The 18,840-nt window shown below is 37.8% G+C and overlaps 1 protein-coding gene across 11 annotated transcripts in view; it reads right to left on the bottom strand.

Moving 5' to 3' along the window:
* Positions 1-507: 507 nt before the first annotated feature.
* Positions 508-18,840, bottom strand: part of PLPPR5 (phospholipid phosphatase related 5) — a 182,187-nt gene continuing 163,854 nt past the window's right edge. For all 11 annotated transcript variants that reach the window (XM_063165636.1, XM_063165635.1, XM_063165634.1 and 8 more), the window contains 3 exons: positions 12,751-12,927; positions 11,172-11,291; positions 508-2,713 (listed from right to left, as the gene is read on the bottom strand). In XM_063165636.1, the coding sequence (XP_063021706.1) occupies positions 2,681-2,713; positions 11,172-11,291; positions 12,751-12,927 (330 nt within the window). In that variant the 3' untranslated portion in view covers positions 508-2,680. The remainder of the gene's footprint in view (positions 2,714-11,171; positions 11,292-12,750; positions 12,928-18,840) is intronic.

Below are 18,840 nucleotides of genomic sequence, written 5' to 3'. Positions count from 1 at the left end.
TTTCCAGTAGGAACCACTCTGTACCAGAATATTCCCTGAATGAGGAATGATGCTTGCTCATCACTGGGATTTTTTTAAAAGCAATCACCAAAAAGCCATTTTAGTACAAAAGTGCCAACTTACTTTTGTTTTGGCAAACTCTTCCTACTCAAAGCTTTTTGAGTTCAGAATGGAAGAGCTAACGCCCAAACTTCAGGGCAGTGGAGAGCTACAGATGTGGGAGGGCAACTTCTGAAAATCAGTCAAAGCAGTGTCTGGAGCTTGGCTGGTCCACATTCTGGGGAGAGTCCTTTCCCAACAGGCTGCAGACTGCAACACAGCTCTTCCTCTCATGCTTTTCAAGTTCACCAGAACTACTTCTAAGGGTAGACCCTTAACTGTGGGGATTCTTGGTTAATTGTGAGAATATGTCACCAAATGCAATTCACATAAAATCACAATTTCATTACATGCACATCATCAACCAAAACATATATAAAGCAGACACCTAAAAAAATACACTACATATGAATGAAAAATTATTTTATTTAAAAATACATTATACAGCAGAGTGTCTCTCTTTTTGTTTTCTCACTGCTGGTTCACAGAGATAGTATGATAATTTTAACCCAAATATTTGACTGGGAAAGATCCTGAGAAAGACCAGTTACAAGCTGATGATATACAGTACACTGAAAAAGAGTCATCTCTTTTAACATAAAAGAATCTCTTGGTAATCTTATAAATCAGATATAAAAAATGCAGATTTGCTACCATGCAAAAATGAGTGAACATTTCATTTAAATCTGCACACAGAGAAATCATTAGTACCTTGGAACCTAACTAGCTAGACTAAGAGCAGGGTGAGTTTAACACGGTGATACAAACTTTGGATCTACTACAATTTTGTAAACACAGTTGATAGTCTAATAAAGGTGGATTTGCAATCACCTAAAAAACCTAGCTGTAGCTAAGGACTCTATTCTAGGTCTTTTCTCCCCACATATATATTTCTTCAATCTCTTAATTCTCAGCTTAGCACAATGACTTCGTGGCATATGCTCTATTGCACTCAGAGACAACTTGGCCTTGCCCTGTTTGCCAAGCACTCTTTAGGTAGTTGTATTTTAGTGAAAGGAGAGGTTAAAACATAAAGTAAAAGAAGGCAGTACCTGATGACTATGTGAGAATGCATTAAAATTCATCATAGAAAAAACAGACCTAATTCTACATCCTTGTGTTTCAAACATACTCTAACAATGATTAATGTACAGGAAATACACTGAACTCTGGAAAATTTAAGGCCTAAAATGCTCAACAGCCTGCAATGACCAATTGTATTCTCAGTATTTCCATAGTGATAGCATTTTATCAGCTCTTGCCACAGGGACACTGTCTGGCACATGTTAAGAACGTCTTCAGTATTTACAATATTCAGATCCATTTGGTGCTCAATTTTTATAGGACAACTTCACTATGAATAGTCAGCAAGACTCTTCCAAAGCGGGGAGGGGGTGGGCTTAATCTGAATATTCACAGCAATGACAGAGATATGGTAACATTGGCAGATGTTGAAGAAAAATCAATTTGTCAACACCATGCTGGCTGGCAGAGGATTTTGTTTTTCCTTTTTTTTTAAAGAATATGAGCCTCAAACACAAAGATAAAAAGCTTTGTAGAGAGAAAGTCTGCCTGTCCTGGTCACTTAGGCTGAAAAAAAATTTAGCGAGCCATTTTGGTTTTTCCATGAGTCTTCCATGAAAATGGAGAGTAGAAACTCAATTGAACTTTCCTCACTAAGCTGGTGACCCTCTTCTTATCTTAGCACTCATTCTCCCAGCATAGTATCACGGAGTATAACAATCACGAGAAGATGCAGGCTGCCTTGAGTAATTTGTTTAAATGATTTATGAATAGCACGGCTTCCCATCAGATATGCTAAGCTAAGAACAGAGCCCTTAACCTTTCATGGGATATCATTAGTAATAAAGAATATATCAAAGATCAAACTCTCTAAATTATTCTCACTTCTTTTAACCTAGATACATATATGTCATCCAAGACATTCAAGAACTACAAAACAACAATTCAACTACAATTATGTCAGGAAAATATCCAAATAAATAAACTTTTAATTATGATACAATACTTATTACAGTAAAAATTGGCATTTTTTTCTCTTCAAAAGCAGAAGCACCAGTCTTACATATAACATACTGTTTTGAATGATATCTTACATGGAATACAGCGTAATACAATGTGCAAACAGCATTTTCATACAGAACATAATATTTGTCTAGTTTTTATACACTGAAATTGCCTCAAATGGAAACAAGTTCATGCTGAATTAAAAATGTAGATTATAAAAATCAAAGTTAAATCAAAATACAAAGTACTGTTGGAATAGGTACATAAACCATTGAAAACAATGAGAAGCCAAAATAGAGGGTAATGTCAGATAATTAGTGCTCAGTTTGTCCCATTCCATCATAAAAGTAAACAGTTAATATTTTCGCTAGAAAGTAAAGTGACGTTCTAATATTTAAGAATTCTTCAAAATGTTTATCATTTTAGTGATGTAAAAATCAAGTCAGAAATAGGACTTCTAAAAATTTCTTATTTTTTGATACACTGCAAATATCATGTGTGGGTTGTGAAAAGAGATGAAGTCCAGTGGAGTGAATATACATCAGCGTCAACATCATGTGACTTCTGCAAAGGCCGTGATGTGGTTCTACAAGTTAAAGGAAAAACAAACAGATAAAAACCACAAAATCACACAGACAGACAGCAGTCACCATTGTGAAAACTTCTGCCTCCTGTGTTTGAAGGGCAGCCTTGTACTTGGAGACTATTGCAGGATGATGTAAATAAAACTCATTTTCACTGCAGTGCTCTCACTCACTCCCATAGCAATTCTTAACTGCTGAAAGACTGGATAGGGAAGTATGCTGAACAAAGTAATTAATTATATGTGATGGTTCCATTATATTTTAATTTCAGATGGCTGTTGTTTGTTTTAATTAAGTTTAATTTTAAATTACATGTGAATAATTGAATTAGCTGTACTTCTATTGCTATGTTATTCATAATTGAAAACAAAATTCCTAGAAATGAAAATGACAGTTTCTGACAGATTATAATACTCTATTTCAGTGAAAATAAAAAATTAATATTAAAATTGTAAAGATTATATTCTCCTCATGAGCTCAATGGCACTGAATCAAGTCACAAAATGCTAGAAATCAAGTGGCATTTGGCAGTTAAGAACTCATATTCAATTTTTTTTTTTCAGAATCACCAGCATCCAGTTGCAATCTAAGAACATTTTCCTCTTTCCTTCAGTGGGACAATTCTTAGAAGCACTGAGATGTGTATTGGAACACAAACATTCTATGTGCAGCTCTAGAACCCTGCAGCATCCCAAAGAGCTTGGCTACTTTTTCATACTCAAACCTAAGCAAGTGACTCTGCAAACACCCGAAGGGGAAAGCAACCCCGGAGTGAAGTGCAGGATCCAGAGGAAGTGTGTTTCCCTTTGGGCACACTGCACCCTTGACTGCCACCATTTTTCACAAAACATCAAATGGTGAAATTAGTAAAGGGAACCTTGATGTTAAGCCATGTGTTTGTTCCCAAGCACAAAAATGCACAGAGGGTAAAACACCAAGCAAAGCACTGCAAATTTTTTTTCATCACTTTGCCTCCTGGAGCAGATTAAACGCCGAAGAGAGGAGATGTGAGCTGAAGAAGAGGGGAATGTGGATAACCTGGGGAGAGTGGGACCTCCCATTTTTTGCTTAAGGGAAGTCTTTCAGAAAATCTCTTATCACACAGCATAAAAAATGCTGGAGAGAAACAAAGTCCACCATGCAAGTTTCTATTTCTAAGTTCTTCTTTAAACTGCCTGAATATTTGTCTATCAGTCTGAGCAGGGGGAGATAGGCAGGTATCTTTGCTTTTTCATATTAAAGAGATGAAATTAGAAATGCTTTAACTGGAGAGCTGCCCCTTATACCCCCATTTCCCAGCCAGGCTGGCAGCTTTGCTCCCTCTCTCACTGTGCCATAACTGTACTGAGTCCAGGGGGAGAAGCTCTCTTCCACCTCCCCTACAAAATGTATTTTAGCTCTAGCAATGCTCTTGCTGTATTTCATGACAGCTTTCGTAAAAGAATACTACTTAACACTTAACAGCAAGCATCTTATGTATATTCTTCCCAAAACCAGAATTTATGTATTTTAAATAAACAACAATTATTAAAGCATGGCCAGATTTTTTTAAAAAGCATTAGGAAAAAAAAAGTACAACTTTCTATGAAAACATTTTCAGTAAAAAAAAAGTAACAAATGTTATTGGTTGCAGATTTTTATTCTGCAAAAAAATTGCAAAATTAGACTTCCTAAATTAGAAAAAAAAAAAATCAACTCAATTTTATTTGGCTGGCCAAATTCTGTTTTAAGTATGCAATACAGTGGGCAAACTCAATGACTCTCGAGTTGCTGTGAGGCTATGATGACATTTTCTTCACAGTATTTATTTCCTTTATTTAGACCTCAGAAGTCATCCTCTCAACTTAAACTATTCTCAGTCTAAAATTATTCACTTTTTTCGTAAGATGGTTTAAAAATGAAGAATTTGAGGGAAAAAAATAATTTCTCTTTATTTCAATCAATTCTTTCAAGTCCTGCCATGTGCCATCCCTGTCTCTAAGTGACACACATTTGTCTGTGATGCAGAGAACCAAATGCTCTTTCATGTGGCATTAATTCAAGAGTGGATAATGATTATTTAGAGAAAGGAAAATGTGGTTCACACTCCTGCCAGCTAAACTTCCAAAATGAGCAGGTCACCATCCTGGGAAGACACGCAGAGCATGGGATATAATAACACAGAAGAAAATCTTCCTTCCTCAATAAGCCCTCAAAGAGAACTGCTAAGCTGCTGATCAAGGACCTATTGATTTGGACCCTACTGAAGGCCTGTCAATTCATTTCCAATGGACTCAGCAGGGTGATGCATAACTAGGTCAAAACAAATCACTTGCTGACGGCAAGAATCACTGATACAGATTCATGCAGCTGTCTGGTTACTCGTGCTTTTTCATGCTACCCTCTCAGGCAAAACTACAAATAAGCCTTGCTGACACTCTGCAGAAAAAACCCAAACAAACAGCATTCCTCTGAAATAACTACATTTCAACTCTTAATTCTGCTTAGATTTGCTGCGACAAGGGTCAGAGTGAGATACTAACTACTGTCAGCAAACAGATTCACACATATGCAAGAAGACAAGCAAAAAACCATGCATAAGACCTCAGCTTCTCCAATTCCATGGGAATTTTTTCCCTCAAGTTCCCAAAAGAATCAGAAATGCTGAGGGTCTGCTCAATGGCAGCAGTCTCACAGGCAGGCAGACCAGCATTTGTACCATCCATTCTAAGAGGACAGTACCAGGCTGATGAGCAAAGCATGCATCATAACTGCACTCTCACAACACTAACAAAAAAGGTAAATCCAAGGGCTAAGCCTTGAGTGCAGGTTTCTGGGGAAAACGATCCACTGTATAGCTTCTGTTAAGTTTTAATTAATTTCTGTTGATAAGCAATGCTATAATGTCAAAGCGTTGAAAAAATACATTAAACTTTTTGTGATTTGCAGTTTTCATTATATATATTAAATATTTTTAGTTGGTTTTTTTTACTTTGTTCTTATCAATACAGTTAGAAACATTCAAAAATAGTCATCATCCTAAAAAGAAGAGTCTTCTCTTTGTAAAATTGTTTGTAATTTTTCCCACAGTAGAGTTTGTTAAAATAGAAAATACTACTGTAGTACCTTAGGCAAAGGATAATTGATCAAGCAATAATAGTAATAACGTTCTCATGCAGCTCTCTGAGTCAGCAGAGTGCATTATCTGCTTTTACTGGAGCAGTGAGTTTTGGAGCAGGAGTTAGTGTCCCGCACCCTGCACAGAAGGCGGGCAGGCAGGGCAGGGCAGTGCTGTGCCAGGCGCTGTGGCTCTGCGCTGCCGTGCACATACGTTATTATTGCTTTATTGCCTTAGATCAAGGGGTGTTATTGCCTTATTGCCTTAGAGCCAGGGGTGTTATTGCCTTAGAGCAAAGGGTGTTATTGCCTTATTGCCTTAGAGCAAGGGGCTCGCCGCGCTCCGGCCCCCACAGCCACGAGAACAGCCTAAGGATGCGGCTTTGAGGGAGGCTCCTCGCAAAGCATCTTCTTGGCTGCGGCTAACGCCTCGATCCTGTAACACCTACAACATGCACGTTGGAGGAGGTCACACTGAAGATATTGTTCCACTTCCCATGTTTAAGTATTAGTTTATCTGAGCATTAGATGTAGTGACCACCGTTTGCATTTAATCAGAAACAATTTTTGTATAATCCCCCAGAAGCAGATTTCAGCAGAAGAGTAGGACATGAATACAAATTCAAATCTTTTGACATTGAAACAAAACTGCTTATGATTTTTTATGAGCTGACTGTCCTGGGTAGGTGTCTGTGATATGTGTGTGAAGCAATGTTGCATTGTATCTTGTTTAATAGACTGTATTATCAAGAGAGAACAATTATGCCAACAACTGCCTATAAGCTGATGTAAACACATGGGCTCTCATCAAACCATCCTGGAGAAAAAAGTATGGACACCTATTTTTGGACATCAAGTACAACAGTATTGGGAGACCTCTCAATTAAAATATTTTGAAGCAACAGAAATGGACACAACCCTCTCCCACATCTGCCCACAGTATGGTGAGCTAAAGCATCTTTGTGTTTTGCTTTTAGCTGTGAACTCAGTGAGAGGTGATTTCCCTGGAGAGCTGCAGGGAGCAGGCCGGGCTCCCTAAGCCACGGTGCTGTGTGCACACCAGGGCACATAACATTTGAAGACTTGGTACCAACATGCTTAAGACCAAGAAAAAAGCAGTAACATTGAGAACTAAAATTTTCTGACATTGGGAAGAAGCTGTTTTGTGTCTCATGAGTAATCAAGAGTAATCAAAAAAAATACTCCTTAAATTCTGAAGAGGAAATCTTTTCCAGTCTTAAAAATACTAGCAGAATTCATTGCAACATCTACACTTACTATTGCTAGAATGTTTTATCACCATCATTATCTTCGGCACATACACGACAAAACAATAATTACTGTGTCAAACTCAAGAAGATTTCTCAGACATTTAACCCTGACAGTCACTAAAAACTGATGGGCAACAAGAATGTCACATATTGCAAGAGGAACTCCAAATCCTTATGACCACTAAAAGCTGCAAATGGCAGAAGGAGAGAGCATGTAATCTCTCTCTTTTGAGTTCAGTCATGCTGGATAGTCAGTCCTACAGGGCAGTATAAGAAACTTCATTGAACAAAGAACAATGTTCAATGTGTTGGGAAGGTTTGGGCAGTGCTGACAGAAGTAGCAGTATGAAGGAATGTCAAGCAGAACCTTGGGGAATAAATGCAGTTTAGCTGTCAAAGACAGCATTACCAAGAACCGACTGTGCAAATAAGTAGTACCGAATAGCTACAGAAAGCACTGATAATCACACACAGTAATTATCTCATCTCACAGGAGATGAACCATGGTGCATCTCCTAACCCAACGCTTCCTTCTGAAACCTTCTATCTCAGTATCTTATCTACCGCCTCCATTAGCCCTGAAATGCTCCATGCTGTATTTGCATTTGATTTTTTCAAAGCTAGAATACTTATAAAAAATAAATAAGACTAGCAGAGTCATAAGCTACTACATGGGTAGGAGATCTCTGTAAGCCCTGGCCAATTTCAGACGACTTTTGCATGAAAAAATGTCAGTCTCTCCTGAAACAGGAAACATAATTTGTGACTGCACTTGGACAAAGATGAAACTCCAAACTCTTCCAGGTACTACCCAGAATATCCCCATTTCTCAGTAATTCCTGAAAAAGAACAGAACTCTGCAGTCTTGACTGTGGTAGGATGAGAGCTTCCTCTCTGTAGGAGACTGCCAGCTAACTGAAACCCAACTGTCTTGTAAGAGAGAAGAAGGTCAGAGACAGAAGAGAAAACGAAGCAGATGGGTGAGTGGTGAGGTTTCTTGGCTTTCATTCTTTTCATTAATTCTGAGGATGATTATAGTTAAGGTAAAAGCCCTGTCTGCACTGCTGAGCAGGCTCTGGCAAGGATCACTCAAGGAGACACTGTAACTACAGCTTATTTGACTGCATGGGCACCTGTGCAGAACAGCTAAATCATCTGCATGCATCACAATGCAACAGAAGTGCCATGCAAACAGTGATCTAACCTTGTCACCAAGCAGCAGCAGCTAAATTCAGAGTATCACAAGAACTTATGCCTATTTAAGTGCACTTCAAATGTAGCTAGACCTCCAACAGAACTCAGACAGTAGCAGCACGGTGAGCATGCCAGGAGCATTTGCTCTCCAAGGAGAAAGCACTGGAATAGCAAGTAGCAGACCTGGAAACAGCAAAGTAATGTGCTTCCAGGGCTGTATGATGCATCATGTGCTTATTCACAGGTGAATTTATTACAAAATAGCAATGAGTGGGGTCCTATCTGGCAGGCATTTCTAATGAAGTCACTCTTCAAGGCAGGACTTTTTACTTGCTTGATCCCAGATACCTATATAGTTACTGATTTTTAGTACCAGTCACATAGCTGCATTGCTTCCAGCTTGCACTGCCTTAGCCTTTGATAACTTCAGACAGTTGGGATTTTTGCTACTCCCTGCAGTTAATTTCTGACAGTATCCTGTCTTTAATATTAGTACAGAAACTTGCAGAACTGAAAAGAAGGAAAAAAAGTTTTAAAATAAGAAAAATGCAAGTCGATGAGCATTCAGAATATTGAACTGGAATAGTGCTCACTGAAATGTAGTGAAAAGTAACTCATGTGTCTAAAGGAGGAAGAGGCAACTAGCACACAAATTATTTAGCATCACTTTCTCTCCTGAGGAGAACAAATGACGTAAAATAAGAAGGGAGCTAAAAAGCAAAGACTAATTCAAGAATTCTTGTAGCAACGGTAGTAAATTGAGAATACCTAACTTAATTTAGACCTTAGTTCCCTGAACTACTGTTCTTAATTCCTTTTATTTAACAGGGTCTGTCTTCTATCTAAAACTCTAGATTAAACAAAACAAAACTACATTTAAAAAAAGGTAAAAATATCCATAGAAACTTTAGAGCACTCATACGTAAGTAACTTCTTCATCAATTATTTGCTAATTCAATTTTAAACTTTCTGGAAGTGGAAACAGAAGAAAGCATTTCCAAGCAAATAGCAAAGTCTTCACCTTATTGTCCTTGCATCCCATCCTCTCTGTCTGAAAAGGAGTAAGGCTTTGCAACACAGACAAAGATGGGACCTCAGCAAGTGGTATCACTTTTCTGGTCAGTCCCCAGTTTAATTAAAATTTATCTCTAGAGAGAAGCTGCATGACAGCAAACAGCTACTGCCATAAGAATTTGGGTTCAGAAGGAAAGAAGCTCATTCATGTAACAGAGTCCTGGGCAGCTCAGCTCACAAATGGCAGTGGTTATCCTCTAGCACAGCAAACACTACTCTTGCCACCATCCTCCCACACTCTCCCATTGCTTTCCCCACAGCATCTCAAACTAGGCCAAGTCTCAGGAAAAGAACATTGTTGATCATGAGTGAGAGGTTCTCAAACCAGGTAGAAACATGAAATTAACATGAAGTCTTTGTCCCCAGGAAAAAAAATTAAAATGTCAACATCCAGAGAATGTGTATGTATTACCTATGATGGCTTTTGAGTCACAGAAATGACTTCTATTGCATGAGAGCCCAGCATGTAAAAAAAACATGTCCTTATTAATGTGGTGTGTTCCAGGCCAGCTGACAGCTTGTTTTGTTTTGACATTTTACAGAAAGTTTACTGAATGGATTATTTTGAAGATACACATTCATCATCTAAATGCTTGTTCAAGCAAATGAGACTCTGACCTCCATACGACAAGACATCAGCAGAAGTAGCTTAGACATATTTGGTTCAAAAAAAGCATGTTAGACCTTTCTGAAAAGAAATCTTCTTTCCCTTCAAGGAAAGGAAAAAAAAAACCAGGACTAGTAGCAATTCTTACTAAAGAACAACTTCCACCACATTCAAGTGAGTAAGACAGATTGGGAAACCTTTCTTATATTGAACATGAAAAAAAATTATCATAATTAATCTGGAATTAAAATAATACCACAGAAAAATACTTTCGGTGCCCTACCCAGTGTAGAATTGTTTTCTATTTTCAAATATGGGCATAACCCAATAGATTTTAATGAATTATGACAGATACAGTCATTAGAAAAAGTAAACTTTCCTTTAAACTTTGCATTACTAGTTCAAAGTTTTCCCTTGGTAAAAATGTCTAAAATATTTTGTGTATTTTATTATGCTATCTATTTCAGTAGCTTTTTGCTCATAAAATTAGTCAGACAATCTTACCTAGCATATAGTTCAACATCATCTTCAAAAAATATAAATGGTTATCCCAGTAAACTAAAATAAATTTTATCGTGATACTCAAGCAAAAAGTCTTGGCATACCCAGGAGACTCTCACTAGCATGTTCTAGTCTAAAATCCCATGTGCTCTGACAAGAGATCATGGGGTTGTGTAGTTATTGTATGGCCCACTGCTCCTCTCACTGCCACAAGGGTGCCCTGTCCTGGGGCTAGCACACGTCTGATGACAGAAGCCCCACAGGTGACCCAGAAGGGACTGCATCCCATGCTCTACACCAGGCTCAGGACATGCCACACACAAATGGGATAAAAGCCACTTGTACCTGAATTGCAAAGCCCCTTGGGCCAGGGGTTAATCGTTCTTTCTAAGCATTCTAAGAACTTTCTATGTTCTGTGGAATATCAGGCAGAGTATTAATCACATTCACTTGAGGAACACAAGGGGAGAGGGTCTCAGATCTACTCAGCCTGACTCCATGGGCTTAGCAGCAGCTATGGCCCTGAAATGACAACATGAAGAGTCTCCCAAAGGGTGTCACTGAATTTAAGTCTTTCCTTCTTTCTCTTTCACTGTCAAGAAACACTGACATCATTTTAAATCTGATTACCTTGGCACTCTTGTCAGGATAATTTATGATCATCCTTTCAGGAAAGCTATGTTTTATTTAATTGATTTTTAAAAAGTCAGACATTACCTTTTCTAAAGGACTTTCTACTCTGGGTATGCTGATCATGGGCATCTGGGTCAGATTATCCAGATGAGAATGTTCATGGTCTGGCTGACGTCCTCTGAAGTTATTTACCACACAAACAACCTAGAAGGGATTTGAAGATAAACATAATACCTAAGGAACAACTCATATTTTCAAGCTTTGATCCTGACAATTATCATTAGGCAGAAATGACACCAGCTTTAGTCACAGCGTTACAGTAGAAACACTGAAATGTGAAGTTCATGTTTCACAAAAAATCCTTAATTAATATTTCAAGACAAACGACTTTCAAGTGATTTATTGGTACATGCATCATTTGAGAACCAAAGAAACCTCCTATCTAAAAGAAAATCCATTACTGAAGCTGCACAATAGAGCCCCAAGTATTATCAACCTCATGAAGAGATGTCTTGCAGCATCACGTGGCATTAACCTTTTAACTCCTGGGAAGGCCAGTGCCATTTCAGTTTTGATCAGCAAAGACTTTCTCCAATGAAGAGTAAGAAAGGGAATAAGAAGGCAAGGACCATGCCCAATCTGAATGTAACTTCACAGGGACTTTGTAATGTGATGGGTAACAGTTTGTGCTTCTACTAATTACAACACTCAGCTGAGCAGTAATGTTTGCCAACTGCATTATCTTCAAAACACAACTAAATTTGATTTCATGCTACTGGACACCTTGTGTGGAAGGCAACATTTAGAAATGCAAGCAGATGTATTTTAAAGGAGACCTGCAGCTACCCTTGCATGTCTAGAGGAGTGAAAACACCCACCCCAGCCATCCCTGGGAGGGTTCTCAGCCAAGCCATGCTTTCAGATCCAAGACCCTGTGATCCAAGGGTCAAGCTCAAAAGAGTTTTCATGGGGAAAAACATCAAAGGTGTATTTAGTACTATTACAAGCTGCCAGGCAGACAAACCTATAGGCATTAAGCAGCAGCGACTGTTCTACTCTATAGTCTTCCACTGCAGATATGAGTGAAGGTGATTAATAGATTAGAAATAGTTTTCTGACACAGACAGTAGTCATTGGCAACTGCAATTAAAACTATCTGGTTTTGGAACACAGCTCCAGAAAAGGAAAAGACTGAACAAAGATTTTCTGATACAGAATAAAATGAAATTTCAACATAAACCTGAATCTATGAAACACACTATGAAATAAATTCATTAGAGTTATTGTAAAGCCAGAAAAACAAATGCTACCTATTGTCTGATCAGTGTCGGTACCACTATATTGAATTTAATACTTTATCCATGAAATCATAACCATGTGTTATTCTGAGGAATATATGCTTCCTGCATGTGGGCCTTGCTGCATAAATTACTGTTTGAAATACTACAATCTGGTTTATATGGAAGTCAAAACAGATAACTGAATCAGTCCTTTTTTGACTTCACATTTCTGAGTGTATGTAAATACTACTAAGGAAACTGATGACTAATTAAAAAAACTGAGGAACATGTCTTTTGTTATTTAGTTATCTGAAGGCTTTTTTAGAGAGACAAACTTATACATTGATTTTTTTCAAACAGAAGTGACATAGACACACACTTACCAAAAATACTGCTATAGATATTCCAATTACAAATCCTGCTATTACATCTGACCAGTGATTTCGATACTCTGCTACTCTGTTGATTCCAGTAAGGAAGGCCAAGCACATTAAACCCAAACACAAAACAGGTTTTGCAAGCCTTGTTCCTCTGGCTTTCACTGTGTTGGTGATATACATCTGAAAATTAGAAAGGAAGAAAGTGTAAGACTGATGGATGTCTCCCACTAATTGGTGAATAAAAGCTTTATATTATATTATGTGTATTTGGTACTTTTTTCTTAAAGTGGGGGAGGGTGTAAAGAAACTGGGAGGTAGAGTAGTAGATAAAGTCATCACAACCCTTTCCTAGGGATATAGAAAAAGAATCAGACCATACAGCAAAACTGCATTTTATATGAACCTGAAATGCCTACAGAAAGTCAGACAAATTGGACAATCCTATCCAATTACTCTCAGTCTATGTATTTATTTATTAATGCATAGAAGTAAATAGACTGATTTTTCACTGAGCAGTGTTGACAGTAACAGAAAAAATATTTACCCTGAAGTAGTACTAGTCTTATTACAAGCTACCAGGCAGAGTAAGAAAGGGAATACATACAGACCTTATTTTTGTTAGCAAAAGCCTTTCTTCCTTATATACCACTTCTTTACATGACTAATTAATGATTTGTCAAAAAGCAGTGAAAAGGTAAAAAAGTGTTAAAGAGCAGTGAAAATTGAACTAAATGCCAGCATCTACTTTCATAAATATAGTTTCAACCAGTGACTATAATAATAGTTTCAACCAGTGCTGAACTAATACAACCCCGTGCTTCACACAAACCAATCTAAATGCTGCGGGTTTTACGCATCAGACTGAGAAATCCATTTGTCCTGCTGCAGTCTAATTCTCCCTGTGTAATACTACTGAATTAAAAGCAGTGCCTGATAACAGAGCAGCTCTTCTGCCCTAAGAGTGCATTACTGACTATCAGGTTTAACCCAGCACTTCCCAAGCTCTGATGAGCCAATAGAAGAAATCAATACCAATATTTGACTTTCCATTCTCTTATCACAGCATTGAGACCACTTGCAACACCCCTCCTCCCCATCCTCAAAAAAAAAAAAAAAAAAAATATATACTTCAGCTAATAAGATTTTTGACCAAAAAATTTCTACTCTGCTGAAAATGTTTCTGTAATCAAACCACTGAAACCCTAAATCTTCAAATTTTAAACAGGATTTAAGTTTTTGAACAGAAGAATGCCAGTATTTCCTATGAGGTTTCACTGGAAATTCCAAATTTGTAATGCCATCACTTTGGACTGCAAAGGAAAACAGATGAGTCTGCATTGAAGAACCAATACCACTTCTCTGGCCATCAAATGGGCAGTCCTTTGGGTTTGTTTGGGGATTTTTTGTACTGTCTGAAACTTTGGTGGATTTTACCAGGGAATCAGTTTACAAAGTGCTGCAACAATCCAACCAAGAAGCAGTTTAGAAAGTGTGGTTATAGTCACAATAAATTAAGTGAAGAGGTAGTGGTCAGTGCTCGTCTAAAACAAGTAATATCTCACAGTAACTTTGTTCAAAACACTAGAAAAAGATCCATGGCTTAGAGGATGAAACAAAGCTTGATCTTAAAATAACATCAGAGAAGTGCAACACACAAACCTTCAGTGTACTTTATATGATCAACAGGAAACTAGTAGAAAGATTTCCACTAATTCAGACAAAGCAAAGGTTTAGAAAAAAGAGTTTTGGAGTTTATCTTCAAGCCATATTCTCCTCTCTTTTTCCTAGACCATTTCAGAAACAGTTGATATTTTTATTTGCTGATTCTTCTTTTATCTTAGCTCCTTGTACTTTTGCAGGCTGTCTTCAGTGAGCTACTCTTACCACGCAGGAAGGTGATAATAGAGCTGCAACTTTAATATTCAGCTTTTTAGCCCCAGTGATTTTCTCCAAGCTATAGACAGAGTACTGCACACTGAACTAATTCAGCAACCATCTACTTTAGTGAGCCTCACTGTTCTACTGGATACTGCCACCATTATCCACATTCACACTACATGTCAGGGCAGCTGGTGCTAGGAAAAACACTGGATTATTTTTAATACACAATAAGAAAATCAAGTTCTAAATACAGCTTGGGTGAAGTTTACACAGGGGAGTTAGCAGGAAGCTCACCTGCATTTAATTCTGAATTGTGTTATATAAATTGAAATGACTACTGAGAAGGAACAACTTGCTTAAGGTAGGTCATGGTGACATATTTCAGTTATCTATAACAACTGGTCATTGCCCAAGAAGATTAAGATTGTCTCTATTTTTAATAAGACAAAACACTTGATTCTGCATTACTTCAATCAAATTTCAACATTTTAATACAAAGCCGAAACCAAAAAATGTTCTGCATAAAATTCTCTGAATGTTCTCACAACCAAGCATGTCCCTCAAATCCCTACTCAAAGCACTGAGGAAAAACAACCACAGATTCATGCTGTGCCTCACATAAACAGAGACCTCCATTTGCCAAGCCCCCTCCTCCTATGAGCAGTCATGCTTCCTATGCCCAGTTCATTATACAAAATAACCTGAGGGTTCTGCCAGCATAGGTATCAAATCTATGTTTTCTTTAAAGAACAGGTACTAATGTAAGGAACAGCATTATATTACAATACAAGAGAATCAATAATAGCAGGTCAAACTTTCCTGAAAGAATGAGACAAAAAGTCTGTATTTGCAAAACTCTATATAGCAAATATAGCCTCCTCAAGGCAGGATTCATAGATAACCATTTTTAAACTTAGCCCCTTGCAGCTCTAGTGTAATATATTAACAGTCAACTACCTGATTTACACTAAGAATAAAGTACAATTAAGCAGCTGTTTTCTTCTTGATTCTGGTGGAAAAACTATAAACTAGCACACTCAGCAATTGACAAAGAATAAACAACCTGAAAAGATGACAGGATGTTTCACTCACTTTTAATAAATATTAAATGCAGAATCAACAAAGGAAAATATCGCAGTGATTTAACACATTAGTAGGAAGGAATGACAGTATAACTTTTTACAGGGATAAAAATGTTTACTGAACAACTTCATCTCCATTCCTTTTAAGAACAAAAATTGGGGGAGGAATTTTCTAATGAAAGAAAACTTTGACATTAGTCAACAGCAAGACCAGCAGCAGAGATTTTGTGTGTAAGGTCAAGGACTGATCAGAAGTTAGAATTAATACAGCGGGCTGCACATTCTCCTGCAACATCAGAACTGTAGTGAATCTTCTCTCAAAGAACTTCTGTTACTGCTGTTTCTTTTTCCTGAAATAAGATTTTAGTATTAAAAGATACAGAGCTGTCACCACTAAGCAGACACAGGCAGAGAGTCATGTAAGGTGGATTGTTACCTGATTGCACAATATAACAATATTTACCATATTTTAAGAGAAACACAAACACTTGACCTTCAGTCTTCAAGATATTGGAAGTGAAGCTGTAAGAGAACCTCATGAATTGAAATAAAACCTTTAACTGAAGCAGGTGTGAAAATATGAATTTGAAAGAAATTATCACCATCACCACCAAAGACCAAGCAAGCTACCTGTGAAGTTTTGATGTGACTGGCTCAGGCCACAGTGTAAGGAACAATCAGTCTTGGCATTTAGCTTGTACTGGGAAAGTACTTCAAAAATGTCAGGCTGCAAGTCTCATGTGAAGTTCGTCCTAAATCTAGCATGAATAAAATAATTCCAAAACATGTTAAGAAAAGAACAGGAGCTGTATGTAAAGTGCAGGACAAAGTGGATTCCTGGGCTATGCTGCAAGCTCTTTCTAGGCATTTTTCAGCTATCTTTAGGCCCACCCACACCAACACCTATGCACACAAACACAGGTGCAACAGGTCTCACAATTCCATTTTAGTTACATTGGAGCTACACATCGGGCTGGGTGCCCCAGCTAGGAGGGAAGATAATTTTCCTTGCTGATCTCATCAGCCTGGGGCCAGGGAATGCAGGGAAGAAGATCCCTTCTGTGTTTGCTATTTGTTTCTCCCTGATTTAGATGGCCTGGGAGACTGACAAAGACCAGTCCATCAGTGGGCAGTGAATAATGACTAAAGGCAGTGAGAAGAATGAGGAAGAAACTATTGCACAGGCATCCATCCCAGGCAGCACTTCAAACATAAATTATCTCATGTTTTTGTTTGTTTTTACAATGGGCTAGAATTAAAGAAATTCTCTTGAACTATTTAAGTAATATAAGTAATGTTATAAATGTTCCACCCAAAGAATTTTCAATATTCATCAGACCTACAAGAAAAGAGACACTCTCATCTAAAAGCTGAAGAAATAGTAGGCTGTTGTAGTCTATAAACAGGTTCAGTGTTTAGTTAGAATTCAGTTTGAAAATCCAAAGTGTTTTAAGCTTCCTTTGGTAATAATTAACGGGTCAAACTATTTCTAGAGCACACCAAAGTCATATTCTCAAATTATCTGGGTCCTTCTGCAACTGTCCACTGAAGCTTTCTAGTAGTGTTTCTGAAGCCTCCTCCAGCTTTCTCTATATGTTTTGATCTAATTATTTATGATGTTAGACCAAAATTAGCTTTCAAAGTCAGGGGCTGGCTTGGCAAAAGGAAAAGAAAGCTCCAGAATTCTGGACCTTACTATTAATTTTCCCACTATAAGCTCCCGACAGCTGTAACTGTAAAACAATGGAGCAGGTAAGAGGCATCTTTCTCTGTACCAAGACCATAAGACATCTATTACAAAGGCTGTTTTCTTGAGGATCTGAATTGTAATGAAGAGCTGACTGACATGAAATTTATACAGGTCTTTAGACAAATTCCTGGATCAGACAGTAACATTATTTTATTATTGGTCGGAAAGAAACCAATGCACTCAATTTGTGAAGCTCATGACATATGTTTTATTATCAGTATTAAGGGATACTTGCTGCACCAGATACTGAAAAGAAATTCCACATTCCTAGCACTGTTCCTGAATAGCAGCCAGAAGAATCCTTTAATTTTCTAACAAAAAAAGGAGAACAAAGTCAATTCAGTGAGGCGGCTCTGCTCGTCCTCTTCCTCCTGAACACTCCCTTTAGGCTGAGAAGTCTATCATGCCTTCACCAGCTGCCCATTTAGCTGGAATCTAACAGGCACTTTAAGACAGAGGACAGGTGAGACTACACCTTCAACTGGATCAAGGAGTGACACTGAAGAGAATGTCACCACGCTGCCAGCACTGTTACCCAGACTGTCTTGTCTTTTCCCAGTGACTTATAAATACACTGAACAGCAAAATCAATGCAGCGCAACGCCAGAAGCAAGAGTCTTGCAGAAAAACATGATCATGGGCCAACTAAAAGCTCTGCAAAGAAGAAAAAATTATTGGTAGGCTTTACAATCTGCTAGTCCTGTCTGAAGCCAAAGTTAAGGCCAAGGGGTCAGAGTACAAAGCAACAAAAGCTGCCTACAGACTTCAGGGCTGTGTCAATTCTCAAGACATGAAGCCTGTTCCTCTATCATTACAAACCCAAAGCAAGCCTGAAATGAGTGCAGTAACACAAAGTTCAAACACTACCCTACCCAGCTGCTTCTGTGCAATGCATTAAGAACAACACAAAAAGGGCAAAACATAGAATTAAAATTTCCCTTAAACTACAGCTAGCCATGACCAATCCCCTAGGTCTGAAGTACCAAAGGATAACTGTTAGTCACAAATCTTAAATTTAAATCTATGGGATTAGGCTGACTAAATCTTCATATATCACTTTGAAATCCTAACAAAAAAAGACTCATGACTTCCACTTCCTGTATCTCAACTGCAGAAAACACTCCAACTATGTGCATACTTGACAGCTTCAAACCTCTAATTGTCCAGGCTATGTCAGTTTATGTATATCAAAATGTGTCTTGTACAATTATATACTGTTTAATAATGCTGCAGTGTTTGCCTATGTAGCAAATATTGTTTCATCTGAGAAAGGGTGAATTTCAAGGCTGGTAAGAAATGAAAGTAGATACAGTCAACTTATTAACCCAACTCAACCAAAAACAAACAAAGTATCTCCAATGAGATCAGTGTAGACATCTA

This window comes from Melospiza melodia, chromosome 11 (assembly GCF_035770615.1).
Source record: "Melospiza melodia melodia isolate bMelMel2 chromosome 11, bMelMel2.pri, whole genome shotgun sequence".
Lineage (NCBI taxonomy): Eukaryota > Metazoa > Chordata > Aves > Passeriformes > Passerellidae > Melospiza > Melospiza melodia.
The sequence above is the reverse complement of the archived record's forward strand: the minus strand, read 5'-3'. Positions and strand labels throughout refer to the sequence as shown.